Genomic DNA, 15265 nt, shown 5'->3' with positions numbered 1-15265 from the left:
CTGTGACCGAGCCTAGTTAATACTGATGTTAATAATGACTCATGAGCATTAATTACGCCTTAATAAACCTACACTTTAATAAACAATAGTACGAAGGAGTGTTATGTGTTAATAGTATGAGTAGTCATCCTCTCATTAAAGCCTACTTTGTTCTCCAGCAGCTCAAACAGGCTCACTGCTTCATTAACTGCGGAATGCGGCGCTCCGGATCTGTTCCCGCCTCAAGCTAATGAGTGGTGGGTTTACTGAGAGAGAGAGAGAGATAGATAGAGAGAAGCTACTGGTAATGAATAAAGCTGTTTAAACACGGTGTCAATGTAGCTATTAAGGGTTTGTTATTTCCCTAGTACAGTTTAACGACGTATTCACTTATTCCAGATGAGCTACGTGTGGTGGGGTTGAGAAGAAATGTACAGGTCGAAAGAAACCGAGGTAAAGCTGCTAATGACACATCCATATACCCGCATTAAGACTTAATGCATACATAGTGGTTAGCAGCAGGGCCTTAGCCAGGATTTTGATAATACTGGGGTCACAAGTTCACCCTCCCCCTAATATTTAATGTTACTTATTAATATAACTGTTGTGTTTTGTGTACATTATGATGTCCAAATGTTAACTGCTGTTTCAATCACTGCTGTGGTGGAGAATTTATTTTTGTGGGTTAAGCTTTTACTTGTTTTCATTATTAGAATTAGAGTAATACTTATTATGATGATATCTTTTGTCGGTCATTAATTTTGATCGTTCTAAATTTGGCACGTTTTTCAATATAAAAGTGGCCACATTTAAATAGTTCCAAACTACTGACATCATCAAATTACAAAATCAGCAGTAACAAAGTTTAAATTGTTGACTGTAAGCTAACCCCCCTAGGTTTCAATAATCACCAAAGTCTCAGACAAAATACCTAAAACATGACTTGTTTCTTCAGTGACTGATGGTAAATACTATGTAGCCTAATGTTAGTTATGGTCAAAAAGTACAAATGCTTCTTTCCTTTGGCAATACACATTCTGACACTAAAAATGGTTGGAAATTGTTGTGCTTTACATGACACTGTCATTATATCCTTCTCATAATGCTAGGATGTATTAATATTGTAATTTTAAAGTCATAATTTGTGGCAGTGTCATCTTGTGCAACAGAACCACGACAACAAAGCTTTCTTTCTTATCTTGTATTAATGATTAAATCGGATTCATGTTCACAATTATATGGTGTTGTTATTGTTTTTTTTTTTACCATGGAGTTGAAAGCACATGATGTACCACATCAACATCATCACAAGTATGAAAGTCATTAAGTTAATGAAGAGCTGATGTGAGTGGAGCTGAGAGGTAGACAGTCAGCAGGTAACAGAAAAGCTTGAGAAAGTCAGCAAATTACTGAACTTCATAGTATTATATATAAAAGTGGAGTTTAGCTCCTTCAATGAGGGGTATTGTACTCTGAATACCTTTAAAGGTTACAGACAGCGTCTTGTGTCTGTAAACTTCAGTATATCTCAACTATATCAATACATGTGTAGAGCACATGAAGCAGACCATCAACTCTTATGACTCTTTTGAGACAATACATTATAAATGATTATAGCAGCTTTTATAATACATTATACATGTTATGTTGCATCAGGTTGGGTTTCACTGACAGTGTTGCCCATTAATTATCTCAATATAAATCATGATCAGTGGGATAATACTTGTTGCTAAGCAACAGACATATGAGCTGATCTTTGGTAGGAAAACATGTAGATAAGTGTGTGTTCAGGTATTGTACAAACAAACAGGACTCAACCAATCATGGTGAGGGGTGTCATTAAATACTGGTGGATGTAGAAACACCATGTGAATTAGGAATTAAATCACAACAACAAAGGCAGGTCCAAACTTAAATACTGAAAGCAAAGCTAGAAACTCTAAAGGAGAGCATATATCTTTAACATTTGACTTCAAGTAAAACAGAGGGCTTGTTTGTATTAGAGTTTCACAGTTCTCTGAATAAGTTTGCAGAATTTAAAACAAAAAAACCCTCAAATGTGGGATATGGAATGGTCCAAGCAAAACTATTGAGATTACTCAATAAAACTAGACATAATTGTTAATTCAAATATTTTGGCTACACGGCCAAAACCAACAGTTGTCAAAAAGTTGAAAATGACAAGGTGCCAAACACAATATTTGATTATTTCAGTTGACCTACAGGTCTTCTGCTATGCTCCACTCATGTCATGCCTGTTTGAAAGTTACAGTATTGTGACACAAACGTCAGTCCGGTGATGAGAGTGTCCACTTACTCAACATGTCCTGTGGCTGCATTGCATTATGGTCTGCTTATTATGACTGCTGTCGGTGAGGAAATCGTAGAACTGTGTAGAGCAGAAACCCAACGATGACAGATGATATTTTGAAAGGATGTAGTCTGAGTGCTGCCGTACCTGTGTGGAAATGTCTCTGTGTGACTTCACACCACTGACACTTTGCTGGATATTCTAAGAACTAAGAACACTGCATGGAAAAGGGCAACCCAACCACACAAAAACATATACAGTAGGAATCCATGAAATTCAAGGTAAATTGTCAACACTTTTTTTTTCCAGGGAAGTCATGAAGCATGACCTTAAAAATGTACAGGTGTTGCAATAATGCTTACTGATTATTTTTACTGTCTTGAGGTGGATTCTTCCTTCAGTTTTCTACATAAATTGCACCACAAATATAACTGCCTGCATGTAAAGATGAGGAGTTGTGAAGCAAGAGATTTAAGGATTCTGCACAAATTAGATTTTACATAACTTTCCATTACGCCATCATGAAGAAGTGCTGTGTTCATGTGACATCGACCTCAGCCTAAAGCTACAGAGGAAAAACAAAAGCAAGTTGAGTTCAGCAGTAAAACTAAGAGCGAAGAATCCATAACAGTGCTCTTGTGTTACGTACACACCGATCCTTATTTGGCAATTCAAATAGTCAGATAAATGGCTTTGAGCTCTTTCTCTCCTCTATCAACAAAGTGGACATTTGGCGTGGCTGAACAAAAAAAAAAAAAGGCGTCACTGTGGTTTGAATGTTGCAGGCTAAACAGAAAAACACTGTACCCAAACACTTGGCTTTCACTGTGGCTTTGGTGGTGTAAAACAAACATAAATGTGTTATCAGGTATTCTTCCCTAACACAATGAGGGGAGTGATTGTGATATACGGTGTGCTTTTTATGAAACCAGAATAAAAAAAATAAGACATTCTATATTTAAAAGATGACATTTAATTTGTGGATACGAATTCGGGAAGTTTACAACCTTAATTCAACATGCAGTGATCGTAAAAACACATCACAAAGATGTTAAAAGGTGTGAGAATAAGATTAGACCAAGGTGGTAGGCAGTTTTGTGTGTGTTCACAGTGATTATTAAATGTTCTAGTTATTCACAAAAAAAACAAAACAAAACAAAAAACTGTGAAGAGTTGTGTTCTGACGCAGAACAATCAAGCTTATAAAATAGAAAAGTCATGATACACCAGGTTGGAAGGGTGTGATAGTGAAAAAAACACAAGGTAGAAAAGAGGAGAAGGGTGGTGGCGTTCCAATAACTGAGATCAGGGTCCAAAAATCACTCTGGTTGTCTTTAAAAAAAAAAAAAAAAAAAAAAAATGAAGTTCATATATTTCCTGTAGCTCTGCAGGTGTTGATCTCACCACGGGATGTGTTGACCCCGCTGAGCGTTGGCACCATCAATCAGAGGAAAAGGACAATTAATCTTAATCCGAATCAAACAGTACCGTGTGAAGAAAGCTGGTCGTTTGCCGCTCGACGAACGCAAAGCTGCTTTCTCCTCGTACCAAGGTGGAGCCTTTTTGGTGCAGGGTGAAGCTATGTGTTTGAGAATATGGTTACATATACAAAATGAAGCCCTTAAAGTCTACTTTGGTACCTAAATCATTCTGCTGTTCATCCAAACTACACTTTACACCGCTTCACTAAAGTTACAAAACTGCAGAAAAAATACTGTGTTTAAAACCAGGTTGTCGTCAATTGTTCAATGGCACATAAATGTCTGTAAATGTTCATGTGTTATACATATTTCCATCATTCCGGTCCTCTTAGCAAAAAGAGAGCACCGTTAATTGCCATTTCTATACGCTTTCAAAGCATATGAAACAATATTTAACAAAAAAGTCCATATACAACTTTGACAACAAAACCATTTTTACTTTGCTATGCTGTAAAAAGGTAATTCAACTATATAAAAACTCCAAACAACTGTACAAAATTCAATCGTGGTGCTCAAGTCTGCTCTGTCGTCTGATAAGGCACAGTTTCATACATGTATTCCTTATGAGTAGTGTCCGTCTGCTTCTAGTGTTGCTGTTCTTGAAGGGAGAGGAAAAAACAAAACAAAAAAAATTTAAAATAAAAGCTGTTGTTTTCACACATAAGCCCCCAAAGCTGCGTGGAACTCTGTGAGACACTGAACAAGCTGCTGAAACTTGGGCCTCTCCTCTGGGTCCAGGGCCCAGCAGCAGGCCATTACTGCAAACCTGCAACACAGGGGGGGGGGGGGGGGGGGGACAAGAGACGGGTCCAATTAAATATTTGCGGGGATTAAAGAGAAAAGATGTGTAAAGCTTGAAAAGCAGTGGAAGAAATATGTGACATTTAAACTGCTCTATGGCTGAAATGTGATGTGGTGCCTGATAACATCAACCTCTGTGTTTGTCCATGTGCATTTTCAACTGTATTGTGTGTGAAAAAAACAAAGTGCACGGGGGGGTTGGGGAGAAGGAGGGTGACATGCAACTAAAATCTAGATCTGGCTTGGGGCTCAGAGCATTACATGATTACACCTACAGTACACGACGTATTGTCCTCAAACAGGAGCTGCCTGTGCAGCGCTGATATAAATGTATGAGATAAAATCATTTCTTAATCAATGCGTGACCTTAAATGTTTTACTTTACAACCTTGAATAATTTGGGAAAGGAAGCTTTCACATCACCACCTATTGTATCCAGAAGGAAACTGTGTTCAGTTATTCAACAAATCTCAGGTAATTATTACGTGTATGTTTGAGCATCACTGAGTTCTTTGAGAAGATTCAATACTTTCAGGCTTTTCCCAACACAGAGATTTTGTATTCTTTTGGGAGACTGAACTGTCAAAACAAGTGAGCACAAATAATTCTTCATCCAAATACCATGATGCTGTACTCCTTAAATTGTAATCCTATCAGAACACAAGTAGCTAACAGTAGTAGTAGTGAACATACAGGAAAACAGAGGAATGTGATGTCTTTCGCAATTTGATTCCTGCTAAATTTTATTGATTCATGCTTATTGGGAAAAATGTTCAATATTCCAAACATTAGGAAATCTTAGTGTGTGATACATATCCTGCTCCTCGTAAAATTCAGCAATGGAAAGATTTCAGAGATGCTTCTTTAATAACAGTAAGAACTAAATTGGATGAAGTTGCTCCTGAGCACTTCAAAAAGTAAGGTTGGAATCATACAGCACACCTGGGTTTCTGACAGGAACTTTAGTGCTGTTGGAAAAAGAAGCGAGGACTGACAGCTGTGTATCGTCAGCATGAAGGTGAAAAGAAATGCCAAAACCAATGGAATGTTTATAATGAAAATAAAATACTAGCTGTATTTTAAACCATGTGCCTCAGAGTTGTCAGTTGTCAATAATTTGGGGTCTTCTGTATAAAGTCAAAGCTGCCCGTGTTCAGACTGATGCACAACACCTGTCTGGGTTTACCACCCAACATCTTGAACCCTCACTGATTTCAGTCATTCATGCGTCACAGAGGCTGAAACCACCGGGGTGGTCCACCACTGCAGCCCTGTTATTAACCAGCAGTGAGACGGTGACAGTCTGTTGCAAACTGGATGGTGAAGAAACGCTCTGTAAATAATAACTGTGTAGTGGGTAATGACGTCTCTGGGACACAGGCTGCTCCCTCTTCTTGACAGTTGCAGGATGTTGATAAGCATCGTGTTAACAGTGGTAGCTGCTGAACATTTCAGTATGATTCAGCTTTCAGATCACATAAACACTGTTTTGTTTGGGACGTCCGCAATAACAAGGCTGGATACTGCTAAACAGTATGTGCTTGTGTTAATAATCAGAATAATGAGAAGGAAAAGGCATGAACACATCCTGTAATCATCAAAGTGACTGAAGCACTTCATTTTGGTCACTGATTAAAAAAACAATACTACATTAAGGTGACTGATAGTGTAACCAGTCAAGGCCAGCTGACACTTATTCTAACTGTAACACACAATGTTAAGTCATTAAATGTATCCGTTTGCTTGTTCCTTATAATATTTTACTGACTGCTGTTATTTCATCAGTTTTAATTAATCCTTCTGATTACATATGTTTGTTGATTAATTATTATACTTTTTAAAGTCAGTTTTATGCTTTTTAAAAATAGTTTTTCCTTATTATAGGAAATAGTTATATCACACTACTGCTACTATTACTACTACTACTACTACTACTGTCATATATTCTTTGTGCAGTCAAGTTAATCCTATAAAAGAGGTTTTTAATGTTAATCACCACTAAAATAAATTCCTCAAATCCACACAGTAAAACTTGGGGATTTGTAATGTCTATAGTTCTTTGTAATGTGTTTAACATTTATAAAGTGATACAGCCTCACTGTCTTTCCAGCTTAGGTATAGCTTCTAAGAATATTTAAACTGATAAATTGATGACCTTCTACTAGCAGCAGAACAGGTTTAAATCTCTGTATACAGTAGACATGACAACTGTGAGACTTTTGTCAAATTCTCAGCAACTGTCAACAAATAAGATCCAGATCTTAGAAAATATAATGAGTGCATGTTCGTTTGTTCATGTGTGTGTGTGTGTGTGCGTGTGTGCGTGTGCGTTCTCCATCAATCCACGTACAGTTCATCTGGACAGTTGATTGGCTGTGCTATTCTGTAGCCGTCCTTCAGGTAGGCAGACATCTCAAACGGGTCGATGTCCACGTACGGCGTCTGACCCAGAGTCATCAGTTCCCACAGCGTCACTCCGAAAGCCCACTGTGAAAACACACAGACACGTGGTTACCAGCCACACCATCGATCAACATTTATATTTACAACACTTCCTGCGTATTCCCAAACACGGCCAGTTGTTCTTTAACATTTTATCATCATTGGATAAAAAAAAGCCTCTATTTCTATCCAGAGTCCGGAAGGCCGACGGTGCCGGCTCGCATTCACATACAAAATGTTCCACATGAACAATGTGAGGAAATAATGCTGAAAAATTTATACATAATATAAATCATTGCGGAGGGTTTTTTTTGTTAAGAGGCTGAGAGTAAACAGTAGGGTGGCTGCTGTGTTTAGAGAAACTGTTGTGGGTTTGGGTTCGAGCTCTCGTGTCAGTGAGCTTCCGCCCTTCATGTGTTTTTGAGAGGACCGCGGAGGAGGAAACAAGGAAAAAGAAGTATTTCCCTATTCGTGTTAACAAGTGGAACTCTTGTTATTAACACATATTTAAGGTCACTCCCGAAAATGGAAGTGCTTCCAGAAGGTGCTGACCCTACACTTGTTTATAATGGAATTTAAGGAGTCGCGCTAATTTTTATCTTAAGTATCTGGGCAGCGCTGGACTTACCTGACAGTGACTGATGCGCACAACACAAATGATATCTGGAAAGTGAGGGCTTGTCTTCCATTGTATTATGTTAAGTGTGTCATAACCTTTAATGGAGGACACGAGGCCTTTAAAAGGAAGTGAAGGGAGTGATTGTAGACAAAGGGCAGGATGATGATGGGAGGGTTTGCAGAGGAAAGACAGTGTCATACAGTAATCCTCCCCGTTTCCCCGTAAGTGTGTGCTGCCAAACATTCCCAGCAAGGCCTCAACTTGTCAATAGTCAGTTTCTCATTCTGTCCGGCCCACTGTTCAATGTGCAGAACCACTGACATAAAAGGTATAGAGTGTGTATGTGCGTAACCATGGCGTATGTGATGCTGCGCTGATGCTACAGTTCCAGGTTCTAATCTGGACTTCCCCTAAAAGCTTAGGTGGCTGTTAATGCCAGGTCTGTTAACTGTACGTGCAGAAGAAGGGAGGGGGTTGGAGGGGGTTGCCATGAAGCGGTGTGATCAGAAGAGGAATGCAGAGGGGCGGAGGCTTGTCTGGCTGGGGCACACTGCCTGTCTAGATTGGTGTCTCTTGAGGATCTGTTAAACTTCCCGACTGTCTCTGCTGCACCCGTTCGTACTATCCTGAGACAGGAAAGAGGGAAGAACCAGAGACACATGGCACACCACGCTGCACCTCCCTTCCTTCTGACCAAGCGTCTAAGAATGGCTTCAACACAATTGGTACCATTTCCTGTATCACCATTTACTGTATCGTGGCTCCTGGAAGAATCTTTTTTAAATCGGTTAAAAACTCTTAAGGGACGGTAGAGGTTCATGTCAGGTTCATGACGAATACACTGTGTGGTTGCATGGGGGTGATAAAATATACTGTATATTGCTGAGTGCAGGTCTTACCACATCGCTGGCACTAGAAAAGTCGTTGTTGAGCAAGCTTTCCAGGGCCATCCAGCGGACGGGCCTGTTCTCATTATCCCCCAGACAGTGGTAATCCATGGGAAACAGGTCTCGGGCAAGAGCGTTGTCTGTGATCTTTACCTGCATGTTGTCGTCAATGCTGTTGTGAGAGAGAAAATTCAGACGCTTTATTTTTCTAATTAAATTCCTAACCAAGTCACCTGAAAGCTGAAGGGGAGAAATGAGGACAGATCTGTGCCGGGTCAGGGACACTTACACGCAGTTCCTGGCGGCGAGGTCTTTGTGTATGACCTCCCTGCGAGCCAGGTAGCTCATCCCGCATGCAATCTGGATAGCCATGTAGACCAAGTCTTGTTGAGAGATCGCCTGAAAGGAAATGAGGGGAAGAGAGAGAAAGACAATGAGACAGGAAAAAAAAAGGAAAAAAAAGTGCGGAGTGTGGAGAGGAGAGCTGAAATGATGAGATTTTACCGTGCTCAAACTGCTCTTATTGCCTTGGAGTTGTGGGGCAAAAAATGCGAGGACTACTTTGGTCTTCAAATGAAAATCTTAGGATGATTATAATGTTGACAAGCTACAGATTACATTGATATTGAGATCTAAGAAAACATTATTATCAGTGTGGAGGAAGACCTGAGGGAAAACTGTCTGTGTTACATGACTCAGAAAGTCTCTCAGAGGTTTGAGCCAGACTCTGACATTAAAGAAAGTTGTTTGTTTTGTGCTTGGAGCTACTGAAGGTTTTGGAGACAATAGTGAGCCAGCAGGTGTGCACCCCCTGACTGGTGCAGGGCTGAGGAAACAACTGACAGAGTAAGGCAGGTCTTTATGCTGTAATATATATATAAACATCCTCTAAAGCTTGAAAGGAAACGTGTAAAGAGAGCTCCTGAGGCAACGGTATCATATAATATATCCAATCGAATTCAGTGGGCTGCATCAGCTGCAGCACAGACAGAGCAGATATTTGTCTGTTTAATCTTATCTGACAGAGGACGGCTGTGCAATGCAACTTAAATTAATTAAAACCCACAACATGGCAAAAGCACAGTCTTGGCAGCCACTGAACAGAGATAAGAGCATTCAAGGCAGCAATTCAAGAAAATTTGAGATGTGTGTGGCTGGTACGGACAGTTGAGCTCTCTGAACCCACCCTGCAGTATCCACCCTGCAGAATCCACCCTGGAGAGTAACTTCAGCTATAAGTGGAAACTGTGGAAAACATCAAACATGCCACTTTTCTTTTTTTCCTAATAGCAGTTACACTTTCAAAACCAGATGTTCACCTTTAGATGAATGGCACACTGTAGTGTTGTGCTCCTTTAGTGTTTTACAGAGAACTTTATCTCCGCCCATACTGATGCATTTCTGATTTATAGCCTGATGTTTATTGCAACAGCACACCGTAATGACTATGTCTTTGTCTCCTACCACCGCCAAAAGCACATAATGAGATTGCTGAGACCGAAAGGTGCTGCTGCGTTACCTGAAACTTTACAAAAGAGGGTTTTGATTAATGTAAATGGATGGCAAGCTTCATCTTGTGATTGCTGAGTGTTTGCTACATCAGTATGTTGGAGCTGATAAGTCTGGTTGGATCTGTGCTGTGGCTTTTGCCAAGCACATTTAAGACTCCCTGAGGTTAGCATGTACAAAAGCCTGATTGTCTTTACATAGCGAATAAAAATCTCAGTTTGCCCTGAGCACCGCCTTTATGACTGTATCAACAGTCCTTCTAATAACAGTGTAAACAGTAGTGGGGATTGAATTTGACTCTTCTTCCAATTTGGGGAATTTAGTTTAATAGTTTAATAGAAGTCTTAATGTACTGCCATGCAAGGCTTGAATTGAGGTATTTATCTTAATAGCTTAATAAGAGAGGTTTTTTGCTTGTTTTTTGTTTGAGCTGCGGTCTCACCTGTGGGTTGTTAGCTTCGGCTAGCTTGCACTGCCGCAAGAACAGCTTGAGGTTCCCCCAAGCCATGAAAGGCAACAGCACCATAGGTTTCTCTCCATCCTCTGTGCATACGTGACTGATAGGCAGCAAGTTTCTGAAAGTGGAGGGTGAGACTGCGTGAGGAACAGGAACAGGAACAGAAGTGTGTGAAATCATCTATAATTTTGACATACATATGTCATATGAGTTTAGCTCTGAGCTCATGGAATATGATAGTGTACAGCAAGGGTCATCTACAACATTGCTAAACTGTTGGAGAGGAAGTGTCCGTCAATCTTATCGAAGGGATTACTTCAAAGAGAAGAAAGAGGAAGGTGTGGGCTGACATGACGACAATTTTTTTCCACATAAAGAAAGTACAGTGGAGATCCAAGAATCTCGTTAAATTTGAGGTCACAGTTCATAAACTAATGATAGTGTAAGTTTACAATCAGTGCATTTAGAGCACAACCCCTACTATCAAAACTGATTTCTGTGAAATAACATAGAAAAAATCTGCGGTGTTCTTTCATCAGCGTTTTAAACCGAGCCATTTAAAGGGACGACCACAGGAACTGCTCTGACGGAATACATGTTGGGTTAGGAGTAAACCAAACTTTTTCACTGCTGCGCTACGATATGATGCAAAAGTGTACAAACGTGACGCTGGAGAAACCGACACAGGTTTATTACTGTGGGTGTGTGACGGTGGCCTTGTGGTCTAGGATGCACACAATGTTGGGTTTGTATGTGGTATTGTGTCAATTGCTGATAAATAAAATGGCAAAATTACACAGATGGGATTTTTGTGTGTGACTACTCACCTATGATGAAGCCCACGAAGCTTGCAACTTTCAGTCAGCATCATGGTCACCTGCACCTCAGACGCATGATCTGAAGAGTTGAATCAGAGACAATCTGGTTAATAACTGAGTGATGTGGCAAAACGACACTGACCTCAACATCTCTGCCAAACCGTTGGTGTGTGCAGTAGCCCCTTATAAGTCAAAGATACAATTTATTTACTCTCTGACCCCGTGCAGTGTTTGATTTTCATCTGTTTTCCTGCACCTCTGCCAAAAGTCATCTGTAGTGGGAAACTTCAGAGGAAAACAGACTTGTGCCAAGCTCACTGAGGCTCGCTTTTTAATCTGTGTATGCAGCTTTGCCATCGTCTAGTACTTATGGAAAGCGGTATTGTTCCCTTCCCAAAAGGCGCATGATGAGGAAGTTTAGAGTTTAACAAAGCCAAGACTGGCATGAGGACATTGTTCGCAGAGCCGTATCCACCCCTCCCTGAGTAAACACGAGAGAATGGAGAGGTCAGAAGGCAACTGGCAGAGAAAGCTGACACATGCTGCTAACAAAGAACCTGACAGTCCTGCATAAATGAGTCTTTTAACTGGCATGCAAACCTTGCAGCATGATTAAGACTAATAATTTTATAGTCACACTTGTGTGCTTGTTTACTGGACTGACACTGTGTAGGGCCATCTGCTGAAGTCATTAGAAAAGTGGTTCACCATCAGGACTCATTGTACACACATGCACAAAAACAACCCGCATTGTCAAATGAACTGTGTGCCTGGTTCCACTCTAATGACCTTTTATCATTCATATTACATCTTCCCAAGACAATATTTTGATTACTTTGCAGCTGTGCATTACAAGCAGGATGTGGTGCATACCTTTCACTGTCTTCACAAAGACCTGCTTTTCCTTAGTAGGGTCCTTCTCGTCCAGCAGCACGCCATGAAAGATGCGGCCAAATGTGCCTGTTTGAAGACACACACACAAACACGCATACACAGCTTTTTATTGGAGGAATAGGGAAGGAGAAGAGAGCCAGAGGCATTGCATTCAAAGATCAAAATGTCATGGCTGGTTGATCTGTGGACAGAGGTGGACAGCCTTCTGCTTAAATGTGCTTTGTCTCTTAATGGGATTAGACAGTTTTGGCTGTTGTCTCGCTGACGTGAGCCAAAACAAGAGTGATTCACTGGAGCTCAGAAGACCTTTCATCACTTAGACCAATTCAGACATACGTACGAGGTGGAAAGGCCAAGTGAGCGTGTTCATCATCTTCTTTGTCTAAACTGTCACTGCGTTGCTCCGGGACTTTACTGAGGTAAAATGGCATTTAAGAACATAAACCATCAACATAAACTCAGAAAGAACTCTGCGCCCCAAGGCCAGCTAGGCCTTGTGTTTCAACAAGAGAGGAGATGAAGCATAACAACAGGGTTAGTGTTTAACTGTCTCCCTCCCGCGCTTACCTGTCTGGACCTGCTCGCTCCCGAGAACAGAACCCCACTACCTCCGAGTTCAACATTCTCTCAGAATTGGCCTGGTGTGTCTTGTATTTGATATTTCTTGGCTGTTCTCTCTCCTGTTTTTAATATTTATGTTGCATTTTGTTGTCATTTTTATGTCGGATCTGATATATGTGGATAATTGATTGCACTGGCGTCAACCAAGTCAAGTCAGATTGACATGAGTGAATGAAAGCTGCTTGCAAGTATGTTGACTTACAGCTGGTTGTGGAGCAATCTGATAATACTGATATTGTACTTTGAGCTTTAAAGCTGAAGTGCATTAACTAGTATCAACATTTACATCATCAACTGAAACCAGACCTTCACACTCATGATGATGACTAACAAATACAACAAGAAATGCATAACACCCAAGAACAAAAAGCAGTGAAAATGCTCAGCAGCTTTGGCAATGGTCAAGTGACATGAAGTACATTAAAAACTGTCCATTCAAAGACAGATTTGACACATTCATGGCATAGTTACAAACATCAACAAATAGCATGATAAATGATTAACATAGAAGCTATGCAGAGGTTTGACCTGGCGTTGAGATATATTTGTTATACATCCTAACCATGAAAAATGTGACAACAGGGCCAAATTAAAGTTGGGTTTTAGAAAACAAATGCTGTATTGAGTGAACAGCTTTTTAGAAGAAGTTAAAATAAATATTTGAGCTACACATTTGTCAACTACCTGACAGCAATGACCACAGAAGGTGTGGATGGTTTATGGTTTAAGTGGCATTTTAAAAAAACAAACCATCACCACCCAGTTTTCTCCTCCATTGTGCTGTATTCAGTCATTACATAATTCACACAGCTACACTAAACCCCAGTGTGGGCAAATCTCCAGACAGTGAAGTACAGTCTTGTTCAGTACCATCTATCCATGATGTTGCTGACTCTTCTTCAGAGTTGGCCCGCATCTAAAGTGAGAAAGACTGACAGAGCTAAACTGATGTCCAAATAGCTATGTTCATCTTTGAAACAAGGCCAAAGAAAAGCTTTAGAAACTTTGATATCTAAGGTTTGCTGCCAACGGATGATATAAGTAAAGCTGCACTATTTTCGGTTCATGGTTTTGATTGGCACGGATATGATGAGGCATGCTATGACTTTGTGATGAAAAATGAGACAGTGAGCTGTGGACATGAATGCTGCCCTTTTCCTGTAGACACACAATATATCAGGATTATAGTAGTGTGTCTAAGTACATTTTTGCTTTGTACAAGTGTTGAAATAAGTGCAGCAAAGAGACAAATCCCTATACAAGATCATCACACCATGACAAGAAATAATATTTTAAAATAATATTTAAAAAAAAAAGGTTCATTCATACAAACGTACAACTGATTAATTAAATACATATTCCAGTATATGCACTGCAGATTGGCATGTTCATTCCAACATTACAGTACTATACTTCAGCTTTGTGTACTGTCTGGCTTGTGTGCAGTGTTTGCCATATCAGACTCAAGAACGTGCTATGTTATGTTTAGCAACCTCTGAATTTTCCTTGCATCCGTTTCCAAATCTGTAACATAAAAGATTGCCACAGCTCACAAGTGCTAACAGCTATAGCAGTAAAAATGTTGATGATTGTTGTAATTAAGAAGGTTCTTCAACAATCATTCTTCATCATGGCATGAACCTTTGTCCTAAGGTGATGCTATTATCTCCTAAAACTGACAGTGGATGTATTGTCTTACTCGTTCCACACCCAGGCATTCTGACAATGTCAGAAACGACTGTAACTGAGTTTTAAATACAAAAACTTAATGATGTTAACACAGGCACCTTTGTTTTATGTGACCATTATCACTTAGTGTGTATTTCTATATACCTCGTCTTCTAGCAGCAGGCTTTCGTCCATACTTATGGTTTTCATTGTATTTCTATTTTAAGCAGTTTCCTTTAACTTCATCTACTTATTTATTTCACATATCAATATGAGAGTAAGAGGTTTCTTTTAAAAACATGATACATATTAGAAAATAATTGCTGAAAAACATGAAAATACTAAGAACTACGTAGTACTAAACTGTGGAGTTAGAGTGTTAAACTGTTTTTCACCATTTCTGTGTTCAGAATGTTTTGGAATTGTAGCGCAAGAGGTGGAGTGGCACCAAATAGATATAGTTAGGCTGGCTTCTACGCACAGCACCGGCTCTGCAACCAAACTCCTGGAGAGGGGGTGGAACCTTTCTTCTTTTCCCGGTGTTGGGATATTCACAATCCTCTCCCTAAATCTGACCAACATGCCCTCTATGGGGGAGGAAGAGTTGGATGACTCTGGGGAAACCACACCCATATCCCGGGCAGAGGTCTTTGAGGTAGTCAGAAAGTCCCTCAGTGGCAAGGCGCTGGGTGCAGATGAGATTCACCCTGAGATGCTAAACATTGTTGGGCTGTCGTGGCTGGCACGCCTCTGCAATGTCACATGGGGGTCCGGGACA

At 40.2% G+C, this 15265-nt stretch overlaps 1 protein-coding gene across 1 annotated transcript in view; it reads right to left on the bottom strand.

The window, feature by feature from the left end:
• Positions 1-3633: 3633 nt before the first annotated feature.
• ryk (receptor like tyrosine kinase) overlaps positions 3634-15265 on the bottom strand; it is a 35057-nt gene continuing 23425 nt past the window's right edge. Inside the window, exons 10-16 of the mRNA XM_053322501.1 lie at positions 12178-12264; positions 11314-11383; positions 10472-10604; positions 8810-8919; positions 8533-8692; positions 6923-7059; positions 3634-4537 (exon numbers count right to left, since the gene is read on the bottom strand). Coding sequence (XP_053178476.1) covers positions 4426-4537; positions 6923-7059; positions 8533-8692; positions 8810-8919; positions 10472-10604; positions 11314-11383; positions 12178-12264 — 809 coding nt within the window. The 3' untranslated portion in view covers positions 3634-4425. The remainder of the gene's footprint in view (positions 4538-6922; positions 7060-8532; positions 8693-8809; positions 8920-10471; positions 10605-11313; positions 11384-12177; positions 12265-15265) is intronic.

The sequence above is a fragment of the Scomber japonicus genome, chromosome 7, assembly GCF_027409825.1.
Source record: "Scomber japonicus isolate fScoJap1 chromosome 7, fScoJap1.pri, whole genome shotgun sequence".
In the NCBI taxonomy this organism is placed as follows: Eukaryota; Metazoa; Chordata; class Actinopteri; order Scombriformes; family Scombridae; genus Scomber; species Scomber japonicus.
This window is presented reverse-complemented; position numbering and strand designations above follow the sequence as displayed.